This window comes from Saccopteryx leptura, chromosome 12 (genome assembly GCF_036850995.1).
Source record: "Saccopteryx leptura isolate mSacLep1 chromosome 12, mSacLep1_pri_phased_curated, whole genome shotgun sequence".
Classification (NCBI taxonomy): Eukaryota; Metazoa; Chordata; class Mammalia; order Chiroptera; family Emballonuridae; genus Saccopteryx; species Saccopteryx leptura.
In genome coordinates, this window is record NC_089514.1 from 39,532,285 (window position 1) to 39,545,867 (window position 13,583).

The following is a 13,583-nucleotide window of genomic DNA, read 5'->3' on the forward strand; positions in this document are numbered from 1 at the left end:
ATGGATAATCCCACAGGGTCTCTACCCACCCTAAAAAACTAATGTGAAAGAGCATAGAGGATGTATTGAGATATGATACACCCTTATTTTTCTATTGCGTGTGCGTGTATACACAAAATCTATTCTTGAGCCTGACCTGTGGTGGTGCAGCGGATAAAGCATCGACCTGGAAATGCTGAGGTCGCCGGTTCAAAACCCTGGGCTTGCCTGGTCAAGGCACATATGGGAGTTGATGCTTCCAGCTCCTCCCCCCCTTCTCTCTCTCTCTGTCTCTCCTCTCTCTCTTTCTCTCTCTCTCCTCTCTAAAATGAATAAATAAAAAAAATTAAAAAAAAATCTATTCTTGAAAAAGCACAGTTTACTTACATATATAATAGGAATATTGATGCCTACATTTTAGAGTTGAATTAGAGGGTTAATAAGGTAAGACGTAGGATAGTTACCAACACTTATTTACTGAAGGTCCCTTATATTCCAGACAGTATGCTAGGACTGGGGATACTGTAATAAACTAGAGCTCTGACTTCAAAGCTCTTACCTTCTATAACAATTTGGAAAGAGAAGCAACACATATAAAGAAAATAAGGAGATAATGTCAGCTCAGTCTGATGAAGAAGGACAAGGTTGTGTACTGTGGTAAAGCATCACTGAACGTGGAGCTTTGGCTGAGGTGGTCAGAGAAGGAGTCATGACAGTAGGATATGAGTTGGGACTAGAATAGTAAGAAGTACACATTCTACTTGTGGGGCTTGGAGAGAGAGAGGGAGGCGTGGAACAGTCCAAATGGAACGAACAGGAAGTACACACTGAGCTGGAAGCATGTTGGAAGAAAAGAAAAGAGAGCTAGTGCTGCTGAAGAACAGTGAACCGGGGGAGGGCGGAGGTGGACGAAAGAGCACCAGATCACGCAGGACGTTTGGTTTTCTTCTATAGGTCATAGGCAAGCCTGGAGAAGTTTCCAGTAGGGAAGTAACACTTTCATTCATGTTTTAACAGGTTTGTTATACAGAGGATAATCTACAAAGGACAGAAGTGGAAGCAGCATGCTGAGTTAGGAAGCTGGTTTGACGGGCTGGACTATAGCTTTAGCAATGAAGATCTTGAGAAGTAGTCAGATTGGGGACGTCTTTGGAAGATAAAACCAAACTTACTTGCTATTGAATTGGATAAAGATAGTTAAAGAAAGCAAGAAACCAAAAATGATGCCTAGATTTGCGGCTCATACACCTGGGCAGATGGAGAAGGCTTGAGGTAGGGAGGTAATTCTTGGGCACTGTTTTGATGAAGAGGTATCAAATTCAAATGCTTGGTTGACTATAATGCATTGAGAGCATGGAGGAGAGGTCAAGCTGGAGAATAAATGCTATATGGAGACTTGAGACTAAATGACATCAGCCAGAAAATGTACACAGAGAAGAGAGGAGGGCTGAGGGTGAAACCTTGAATGTCCCAACATTTAGAGGAAAAGAGCCAGAAGAGAGACTGCAGCCAGGACCTTTAGGCTCATGCTAAACTTAGATAAGAAATACCCCTCTCCTATGCAAAGCATCACTCTGCTTTCTGTCACCATGGTGATTAGGCTGGGTATATACTGCCAGCCACTTTTTAATGGGCTCTGTAAACAGATTTAATGCCCAAGGTAAGAAAGCATTTTCTAAAGAGATTCCGACTTAGCTTGATCAAAGTGTCATTTGCTTATTTTAGTTAGTCATTATTTATTTTAGTGAGTCAGTCTAGCAGTACCTTTACAATGACACCAGCTTTTATTTTTTAACCCATATTTCCTTGTAGAAAAAAACAACAACCCCAAGCCACTAAATAAATGTTATAGTTTGTTTTTATATACTTTTAGATAAATGTATCTGCATAATTCTGTCCTCTTTCTCCTGAAATAAATCCCGCTACTACAAGGGCCTGGGAAACTGCTTAAGGACTTATTTCTGGGAGAAATCTCAAGTCTAGATGATCAAAAAATGTTCTCCCTGAAGAAGCTTCTTGAATTATTGTAAGTTACCACAGCTGTGGCTCACCTGTCCTACGTTTCCCCTAAATTCGGGGTAAACTCCGTGCTGACTCACTTCCGAACATCTCCCTACTGGAGTCAATGCCCAATTGTTGTGGCTGCTTAGATTTAACCCTCCTGCTGCTCTCAGACTGGCTGCTTAACTTCTGCTTAGCAATACAGCTGATGTCCCTCTTTCTAAAAAATCCCCCCAAATTCTGTGTGCGGGGGGCTGAGGGAGGACATGCACAGAAAAGGGTGTGCGTAGAGTCTGGTTCGTGTGGAGGAAACATTTTGAGTCAAAAGACTATATATTTGAAGCTAACTTTCCATAGAGAAAAACTATACTATAGGTTATATTCCTGATAAAAGTTCAGATGCCCGTTAATAAAAACAAAAACAAAACCAGATGCCTCTATGCACAAGAATGAATATACTACGAATAACGTGCTTTTTATATGGCATAATAAGGGTTTAGAATGTGCATAAATCAAGTGGGTAAAACATCACAATAGTCAATCTTATAAAATGCTACCCTGATGTGGAGAGAGGCGGTGACACCGACAGGAAAGACTCTGAGGATTCAGGCTGGAGAGAGACTAAGGCCAGAGCCTAGGAGAGCAGAGAGAGAGAGAGAGAGAGAGAGAGAGAGAGAGAGAGAATGTGTGTGTGTGGGGGTGGGGTGGGGTGGGGGCAGGATGTGTACTGGTGAAGATGGTGGAGGCAGTAAAGGGAAAAACTGTGGGGAACACAGGATCTTGAGTATCAGTAAAAAAATAAACTGTCTGGGAAGCCACGCTGGCCAGCTATGAGATACAACCGTACTAGAGGTAAACTACTGGAAGTCAAACTGCTAACGTGGAGGCGCATCTTAGAGCGAGATTGACCCATGAGGCCTTTAGAGCGAGATTGACCCATGAGGCCTTTTGCACAAGAACTGTTATTGCAACATCCCACTGTGCTTATTAAAATTAAGTTTATTAAACAGTCTTCTCAGGCTTCTTTCACATATGCACTTTCTTTTCAAATTATTTCATGTTACTACGAAACCTGTTTTTGCATTAATTCTCAGGAAAGATGAGTGCTCATGTGTTTTAAAAACACATAGTCTGTTCAATGACTCCAGCCACGACAGTAGACTGAAAAGAATTTCCTTCCAGGATCCTTATCATTATTGTGGAATATCTGTTCTTTGAATCTCTTGCCTTGTTTTTAAGATCACCTTATTATGCAACATCTGCTCTGAATTTCAAATGTGATAAACAGAGTATGAGTGTCGGTGGCAGATGGCTGATGACCAGCAGTGACAGGGCATTCAAGCTGCCTTGTTTTATGAGAGGCGATATTTTCATGTTAATTTGCTCTGTGTCCTGCAAAGATGAGACAAATCACCTGCTCATAATTCAGGCAAAATGGGGACCACCAGGAACAGAGAGGGGCTGTGGCTTGGCTCCTTTAGGCTAAGAGAAGAGAAGGCTCAGGGAGACTTTCCTCATGGGCAGTACAGGGGGCCAGTCAGTCACTTTGCATTATGTCAGCTCAAAAAAGATGAATCAGCCCCAGGCATCCCGTATTGACACCAGAGCCACTGTTTACTGTAAGCAGATATTATTCATGAAAACAGGTATTTCCCAGAGGCAGAAAACAGGTGCTGTTAGGGGTGTGTGTCAGCCTCTGAAGTCTGGGCTTTGTAAAATAAACCTAATAATAGTACATTTTATCTCCTACTGAAACTAGTACAACCAACAGAAACCTCTAAGAAACATTCAACTGAAGATAAAATGAAATGTAATTCACAGAGAAAATGACGCACACAGACACGCAAACCTGAGACTTTTGGCCTTCTCAAGGCCTACAGAATTCATTTGTCAGAGATGCATAAGTGAAATATAATTTCTATTCCAAGACTGAGTCATCCAAAGAGGCCATATGGTCTTGAGCTAAAAGAATGGTTCTCTATTTTGGGCAGTTAGCTGTTATTTGTGAGACCTTTCAGGGTCTTTAAATTCCTACCTGTGAAATTACATTGCCAATTTCATTAAACATGTTACCTTCACAGAATGTCCAAAGAATATTAGGTTCTCAAAGAGTTTATAAGATAGCCAATGAGCCAGGTCATAGACTAGGAAAGATAATTACTACATAAAGGGAGGCCTAAGTACCAGATGACAGTTCAGTAAAATAGGGCATCACATTTTGAAAGCGTACAAAGATTATGACTTTACATAGGAGTCTCTCCTTATATATATCCTGCCATGTAGCAGTTCTTTTTCTGGTGGCAGTTACAAATGATTAAGGAACAAGTGAAGAAATTTCTTTATAGTTCTTTCTGATCCTTTCTCATAGGGTGGCAGATAAAGGAATGAAAGAGAAAAAAATAATCTGAAAGCCCCCTTTTTGCTCATCAAGTTATGGAAGGCGCTATATAAGTAAAACTGCTGAAAATTTATCATAAACCTTAAAAGAAAAAGATAAGGTGTTAATTTTTGCCTCATAAGTTTAATTAAATATGGAAGTCCAAGAAAGTAATATCAAATCTCAAATGGTCAAATAAAAATTCAGGATAGCAATGAATTCCTCCATAATTAAGTAGATCAAATAATAACTTCTGAATTAGGAAGAGGAAAACAAGGTATGGCAGTGATAAGCCTATAACGCAAAATTTGCTATTTCTTGACTTTACAGTACACCAAGCATGAAGCTTCTGTATGCAAATGTAACCATCAACAAGAATGGACATACCTTGGGACATCAAGAAAAGGGAGTAAAGAATGTAATGAAAGCCCCAAGATGAAGTATGAATAAGATGAATATATTAGTTCATTTCCTTTTTCTTCTTTTCTTTTTTGAGAGTGGCAGGGAGAAAGAGAGAGACAGGAGCCTCAAGCTGCTCCTGTATGTATGGTCCCTGCCAGGGAATTGAACTAGCAACCTCTGGGCTCTGGGAATACGCTTCAACCAACTGAGGTATCAGGCCAGGGTTGTTTTTTTTTTTAATTGACTTTTAGAGAGACAGAGAGAGGGAGAGAGAGGGGGGAGGGGTAAGGGAAGCACTCATTGGTTGCTCCCTGTGCGTGTGTGCATGCGTGCGTGTGTGTGCGCGCACACATGCGGGCACACCCTGACTGGGGATTGAACCTGCAAGATTGTTGTTTCCAGACGATGCTCTTAATTGACTGAGCTAACAGACCAGGGCCCATTTTTTTTTGTTTTTTAGAATAAGGTGTATTTTTAAATGTTGGCGAGATCCACCTACGATTTTATTTTATTCTCTTAAACCTCTCAATGACATTTTCAGTTCAAGACTATATACCCTTAGCCTGACCATGCGGCAGCGCAGTGGATAGAACATTGGACTGGGACACAGAGGACCCAAGTTCGAAATCCCGAGGTCACGGGTTTGAGTGCAGGCTCACCAGCTTGAGCATGGGACTGTAGAAATGACCCCATGATCGCTGCCTTGAGCCCAAAGGTCACTGGCTTGAGCAAGGGGTCACTCTCTCTGCTGCAGCCCCCAGGTCAAGGCACATATGAGAAAGCAATCAATGAACAACTAAGGAGCCACAACAAAGAATTGATGCTTCTCATCTCTCTCCCATCCTGTTGGTCTGTCCCTATCTGTCCCTCTCTCTGTCTCTGTCAAAAAATAAATAAAAAGAAAGAAAAGGACTATACCCTTAAAAAGATTTCCCCAACGGATTCACCCTACTACACTACCAACCTTCACAAATACTTAGCATGATTTCTGCTTTAAAAAAAACCCCAAAGGCATTTATTTTTTTGAAGCTATTTTATTGATTTGAGAGAGAGAGAGAGAGAGAGACAGAGAGAGGGAAACATCAATTTGTTGTATCACGTATTTATACATTCATTGGTTGATTCCTGCATATGCCCTGACTGGGATCGAACTTGCAACCTTGTCAGGAGCAGGGGACAGTGCTCTAATCAACTGAGCTACTGGGTCAGGGAAAACCAAAAGGTATCTAAATAAACTTGAAAAATTGTTATATGATATATGGAAACTGGGAAAATAAGCCCATCACAGGTTCCTTTTTAACAAACAGGTTGATGAAAATGGTATTGAACACTTAGATTTTACCCATATATCTAGTCAGAGAGCATCAAGCTTTTTTCAACTACTGCTCACCTAATACAATTTATGTCCTGAACATGCAATAGAAAATCCTGAATTTCAGTAGGCTAATAGGTCAACAGTGCCACAGAAAACACGGTAGGAGACAGGTGGTTGAGGAAAATTCCCTTAGCCTAAATGATCTGATACAAGGTCTTTTCTAGATTTTGTTTTATATCTATTTCATGTTAAAATATTCTGCACTTTTATAGTTATTTTGCAACATAATGGGTCCTGATATATGCCAGACAGTGTCAAAAACAAGATCTATGACTTTGAAGAATACTTTAGAAAGTAGTTTGGTACCATAATGAAAAGAATCAGCTTTAGATGTACGTATTGATAAATGTTTATTTTTTAACTTGAAAATACATCCTAAAGCAGTGGTCCCCAACCTTTTTTGGGCCACGGACCGGTTTAATGTCAGAAAATATTTTCACGGACCGGCCTTTAGGGTGGGATGGATAAATGTATCATGTGACCAAGACAAGCATCAAGAGTGAATCTTAGACGGATGTAACAGAGGGAATCTGGTCATTTTTTAAAAATAAAACATCGTTCAGACTTAAATATAAATAAAACGGAAATAATGTAAGTTATTTATTCTTTCTCTGTGGACAGGTACCAAATGGCCCACGGCTCTGTACCGGTCCGCAACCCTGGGGTTGGGGACCACTGTCCTAAAGCATTTAAATAACCATACAGAATGTGCACCACATGCTTCTGTGTGCACTTTATCTCTTCCCTTACTTATTCTCTGAGGTCCTGGGTGTAGGTTAATGACTATGTTTTGTGTCCCCAAAGTGCCTAGCAAAGAACTCTTCTTGTAAATATTCAATTAATATTTGTACAAGTATAGTCAGAAAAATACTCATTACAACAAAGCCTTCTATATAAAGAATCTAATCTATGTTCCCAATAGGTTTCTCATAATAACAATATTCTCTTGATATAGGTCTTGAGATGTCTCACAAATGAGCCTACACCATGAAATATTTCTGTTCTCTGGTTATGTACTTGAAAAATTCAGTTAACCAGCATCTCAATTAGCCAGAACTTCCTACTTAGCAGATGTTTATCTTGCATTCCAATTGTTGAAAAAAAAAGTCAATTATAGAAACAAAAGATACAAGTGTTTATTAAAAATAGATTTGAAGAAAAAAGAAAAAAATGAAAAAAAAATTGTATCAATTATATATTCAGCTTAAAACTATCCACTTTAATGGTACTCTAGTGCATTAAAATGATTATTCATTATTTTCAATAATGACCTTATAGGATCACAAATGCTCCATTTACAAAAAATCCTATATATTTAATACAGAAGAAAAGTATAGTAGCATAATTTAGAAAGATTTTTTAATGTATTTAAGAAATTTTAAAATTAATTTTTAGAGAGAAAGGAAGGAAGGAGAGGAAGAGGGAGAGAGAGAGAGAGAGAAACATCGATTTGTTTTCCCATTTATTTATGCATTAATTGGTTGATTCTTGTATGTGCCCTGACTGGGGATGGAACCCACAGCCTTGGCATGTCAAGATGGTACTCTAACCAACTGAGCTCCAGCTCAAGGGCTTTAGAAAATTTTTAAAAATTAAGAATGAAAACAAAATGGATATTGTGATTAGCTTGTAAGTTAACAAAAAATGTTCAGTTAGCCATTAAGATATAAATTAACTGCCAGAAATATTTCAGTTGACCACAGTTTTATTTTATTTTGAAGACATCAATACATCATTAACCACAAACCTTGGATGACCACGGCCGCTCTCCCCACCTCTACGCCTACCGGCTAAAACCACCCCTAGAGGATCAGTGGGGGTGCTGCCCTGATGGCCGAAGAAATTTAACAGCCTCTGGGAAAATCTCCTGTTCAGCACAGAATGAAGTGATGTCCCCTCTCCCTGGAGACTGATGAAAAACTCAGAAATACTGTGACAAGTCACCTTGTCAAAAGCTTCTGGTGACAAGCACCCCACTTCTCCCCCACCCCAATCAACCCTCGCTTGGCCTCCCCTCCCCGCCCTTGGTGAGCACCTTTCTGGCTATTCTTCATTTTCCTGCTTAACTCTCCCTCTCTCAAAAATTCCACCCCCCACACTACACATTTCTATTCCTGCCAGATGAAGCCTTCATTTACCTCTACTCCAGCTTATCAATCATTTGAACTACAGATACTTTTGCAAACAATTCAGAAACTCAGAAGCCTCTAACATCCAGGAGAATTTAATGTGAAGCTCAAGAGATCTGTCAGTGGCGATGTAGGGCAGAAATATATGGTTACTTTCTCTTGTTGCCTGAAAAAATGTGATCTCCCTGAAACAAAAATTCTGAACTTGGCAGTATATCAAGAGAAGCTGATGATTACTTTGTCAGTCTATGCTTACGCTGTTGACTGGCAATGTGTCTTCGGTATTGGGTACCAATGTGTATAAATCAGTGATTTTCAAGCAGTGTGCCACAGCAGGGACACTGGTGGGTTGCAGGAACTGTTAACGCATGCAATACCTGACTATGCAGGCAGGGGCACTGATCTTTTTTTCCCCTTAGACCGGTGTTTCCCAACATGGGGCCCACGCCCCACAGGGGGGCAATTCAATAGTTAAGGGGGGCAATTTGAAAATGGACTCGACATGACTTTAACTCTTTCGCCCCGGGTCATTTAAATGCAATGCTAGATATCGGTGCCAAATTTAACAAAAAATGCAATTCTTAAATAATTGCGGTAAATAATTATTAAGTATAATTTTGTTTGATGAGACCAAAATATCGTCGTCAAGTAAACTTCGTCCTGGGTTCACCACGGAGCGTGCCGTCTGCCGCGGGGAACCCCGGACGTTTTAAAAACTCGCTAAACAACGCAGTTATTCTCACCTAATTGGCCCATCGCAACTTCTGTAGTGTTTCACATCATTCAGTTGGTGTTAATTTGAAATAAGTGTCAGTCAAAACTGTTGTAAAAGCTCGTTGATTTAATAAATATACATATATATATTGTATAGATACAATTGGTAAGTATTTGATTTTATTTTTATCAATATTAAACTCTTTATTAAGTACTTCTTGCATTGGGGCTAGAAAGAAAGCAATAATATTTTATAAATATTATTGGGGCTATAATAGTGCATGCACAACAATTTTAATTTTAGAAGCATAACTTTCCAGAAAATTTTGTCAAGTGGAAAAAATATAGATATCTTTTGATTTGCGGTGGTAGTGTAGTAAATGTGTTATATACATTTAAATAAATATGAATTTTTAGTATACGTTTACTCTATGTCACATTGAATATATTTTAACACATATTTTAATATTAGTTTTTAATTGATCTTATTTTTATTATAGCCCATAGTAAAATGAGTGGTGCAAGCAAGAAAAAAACTCGTCAATATTCGGAGGAATATTTAAAATTTGGGTTCATACCCGCTGTTCACGATGAGCGGATTCCTTTTTGTCTTTAATGCCAGCAATGCTTGACCAACGAATCAATGAAACGAGGTCGTCTTGAGGCGCATTTGGAGGCAAAACATAGTGCTCATATTAATTCAGATTTGAGTTACTTTAAAACTTTAAAGAAAAATTTTGAAAAAAGAACATTAAAGTCTCTATTTACTGCTCATACTTCAACTAATAATCGTGTTCTTGAGGCTAGTTATCAAATTTCTTTATTCATTGCTAAAACTGGAGAAAATCACACTATAGGAGAGAATTTAATAAAACCGTCAATATCAGCATTTCTTAAAACGGTTCTTGAAAAAGATGACAAAGATGTAAAAGCTATGCCACTCAGTAACAATTCTGTTAGCAGAAGAATAGACAAAATGAGTGAGGATATTGAAAAACAACTTATTGAAAAGCTGAAAACAAGAAAATTCTCCTTGCAAATGGATGAATCAACTTTGAGAGACAGTGAGGCAGTATTGATAACTTACGTAAGATATACTGATAAAGAACATTTTGCTGAAGAAATGTTGTTCTGTAAAAGATTAGAAAGCACCACTACCTCCAAAGATATATATAATAAGCTAAAAAACTACTTAGATGTCAATGATATACCAATGAAAAATAGAACATCTTGTGCTGCAAATGGTGCTCCCAATATGATGGGCAAGAAAAATGGCTGCTTAAAATTGATGAAAGATGCGAATTCAGAAATGATTCTTGTGCATTGTGTTATTCATAGGGAAAACTTGGTAGCTAAAAACATCTCGCCTGTTCTGAATGAAGTATTACATACAGTAATAAAGTGTGTTAATGCTATTAAAGCTAGTGCCAAATGTGAGCGTCTTTTCAAGCTATTTTGTGAAGAACAAAATGAAGACCATGTGAGACTTTTACTTCATACTGAAGTAAGATGGCTATCTAAAGGAAACTGTTTGAAAAGATTTATGGAACTGTTTGATACTCTTAGTGATTTTTTAAGCGACAAACCTGAAAGCATTTGTGAGTTATTTAGCTGATATCTTTGAAAAACTAAATATATTAAATAAGCAACTTCAAGGAACAAATAAAACTCTTGTCGATGCAAAAGCAAAGATATTTGGTTTCATTACCAATATTGAGTTATGTCAGAAACATATTAACAACAAAAACTTTAAACAGTTTCATTGGCTCCAAAAATGTGAAGTAACTGATACCGCTTTACTTGTTATTGTCAATCATTTGAATATTCTATCGGCTGATTTAAAAGAAAGATTTTCTGATTTAAAACAAATTGATTTCCCAACATGGATGATGCAGCCAATGTTAGTGGATTTGTCTGATATATCAAATATACAGTATATCAAGAAGAACTCGCAGAATTGCAAAATGATGAGTCAGTTAAAGCTTTATTTAATATCAAAGGAGCGATGGCATGGCATGGCTTTGTGAGGAAACAGAAATCAAATACCCAAATTCAACCAAATGTGCAAGAAAACTATTGCTACCGTTTCCATCTTCATTTTTAGCTGAATGTGGATTTAGTGCTGTAAATGATTTACTGGTAAAAAAAAGAAATCGGCTGGATATAACACAACGTGGAGACTTGAGACTAAAGCTAACCAAATTGGAACTTAATATAAAATCTCTGTGCAGCAAGCCTCAAGCGCAAGGATCACACTAAATTAAAATAATAAATTAATATAGAAAAATCTGTATTAAAATTATTTGGAATTTAAATTTTTCATTATATGTTTTGAAATTTTACTTACTGTGTTTTGTTAACAGTTTCATAGTGATTTCTTCCTAGAACCTATCATTTATGTTTATTAAGTGAACAAATCAATTTTTTAATGTTAAAAATTATGTATGTTACATAGGGGGGGACATAAAAATTTTAGAAAGGTTAAGGTGGGGCATGGCACAAAAAAGGTTGGGAAACACTGCCTTAGACTGTCAAAAACACGACAACAGCCAACAGAATAGCCATCTGGTGTGAATGAATCAAAATCACACTGTTTTTGGTTTTTTTTTGGTCAGATCTGCAAAAAATGTATTTTTTGGTGTGCCAAAAACTAATTACAAAGTTTTAGTAATTAGTTAATGTGCGCCATCAGATAAAAAAGGGTTGAAAATGACTGGTATAAATCCTTTTATACCAATCCTTAGAAGACAAAGATGAATGAATAAATAAGAAAGATATGGACATAAATAATAACAATTCAAGTAGAAAATATGGTAAAAAGGGAGAGATATGTAGAACAAGAGCTGCAAGACAAATGAGATCACAACCAGCTATACCAGTTGACCAAATGGTATCTGGATGGGCCTTGAAAATTTTACACAGTGATTATTGGTGGAGGGAGCAAAGAAACGAGGAGGAGGACAACAGAGGTAGGAACTTATGAGCCACTCTTAGAGGTCAGTCCAGTGTGGCTAGAAAACAGAACATGTGAGAAGAGGCTACACTCTGCTCTGCGTGCTGAACATGGAGTTTTGGACAAACTGAAAAAGTAGAGAACAAAAGCATCTGGTATAAAATTTGAGAGGGAAGTCGGGTACAGAGACAGAAGAAGACCAAGAACAGGTGATTAGGAATACCTACATTTAAAGGGACTTTCTGTCCTTGCAACTGCTCAGAAAGAAATGAGACCATTACTGAGTACCACATTCTCTTATGAAAGTCAGATGGGAGGAAATAAATTCTGTAATCGTCTAAAACCAAAGGAATAAATCAAGTTCTAAATGTCAGTATCTGGGAATACCACCAACTATCATTAAAAGACATTTCTTACTCTGTTTAGAAGATAAACTATTTTCATCTATTTATTCCTATAAAAATGACATAATTAATTTCTAAACAGTGACTCACAAGGTAAGGGGTCTGTTTAATTAAGTCACCTAATTCACAAAGCACAAAAGGGTCTCCAGGAAGATCTGCACATGCTGTGCACAGATCTAAAAGATCCACTGGGAAGTTCAATTAAGTGGGACGAGGACAAACCAACAAAATTTCATAAGCAGCTTTTTCCATTAGACTAAAAGAAAGCATGTCTAGTCAGTACACTGCATTTAGCTTGCTGACCTCTAAAAAGTCTCAAGTCATCTTGGAATCCCAAGTTTGGGATAGTACCTGGCACTTACCTTTTAATAAATGTTTTATTAATGAGAGAAGGGCCTAACATCAGTATTTTAGATTTATACAGCATGGGTATGTATATGCCCAGGTTTACAAGTGTGATATTCAATGTGCTCACAAATGACTTTTCAAATTACTTCTCTCGGAGTCCATGAACCATCAGAAAAAGACTGAGCTATATTTACAACACTATACTTTCCAAGGTTAGAGCCAGATACACAGAGATATTTTTCGATAAATGTACTGGAACTAAAGGATTTTTCCACTGAGCCCTAAAATTAATGAACTAAAATAATGTCCCATTCTGTAAACATCCCACTTAGCTATATTAGATATATTTATCTGTATACTCAGTTCCAAAAGCTCTAATTCTGGCAATTTTCATAAGGAAAGAATGCCATTGCTTAATAGACTATAATAGCGTGACTGTTGGCCCTGGCTGGGGGCTCAGTGCACAAAACATTGTCCCGGCGTGCCGAGGTCACGAGTTCCATCCCCCGATGGGGCACAAACAAGAAGCAATCGATGAGTACACAACGAAATGGAACAACTAAGTGGAACAAGAAGCTGATGCTTCTCTTTCTCCCTCAAATCAATGAAAAAGAAATTTTTTTAAATAGTATGACAGGCAGAAAGATGATTCTTGGTACCTTTATGGTTTCAGTGGGGACTCCAGGCTCTGGAACTTTATCCAAATAAGTGGTCAAGTCTTGATCAACATGTTCAAACACTAGTGTTAGTTTAGTTTCTCGGTCTGTTCGTGACACAGTGCACACATCAAATAACCTAGAATAAAAAAGAAAGAGATATTAAGTAGGTGGCAATAAGCAAAGATGTAACCTGTATGTCTTATACATATCCCTTAATTTGATCAAATAGGAATAAAATAAAA

General features: G+C 37.8%; 1 protein-coding gene across 4 annotated transcripts in view; it reads right to left on the reverse strand.

Annotated features, from left to right (window-relative positions):
* Window positions 1-13,583, reverse strand: part of CDK6 (cyclin dependent kinase 6) — a 249,413-nt gene that overhangs the window by 164,708 nt on the left and 71,122 nt on the right. For all 4 annotated transcript variants that reach the window (XM_066354385.1, XM_066354387.1, XM_066354386.1 and 1 more), the window contains exon 3: window positions 13,342-13,477. In XM_066354385.1, coding sequence (XP_066210482.1) covers window positions 13,342-13,477 — 136 coding nt within the window. The remainder of the gene's footprint in view (window positions 1-13,341; window positions 13,478-13,583) is intronic.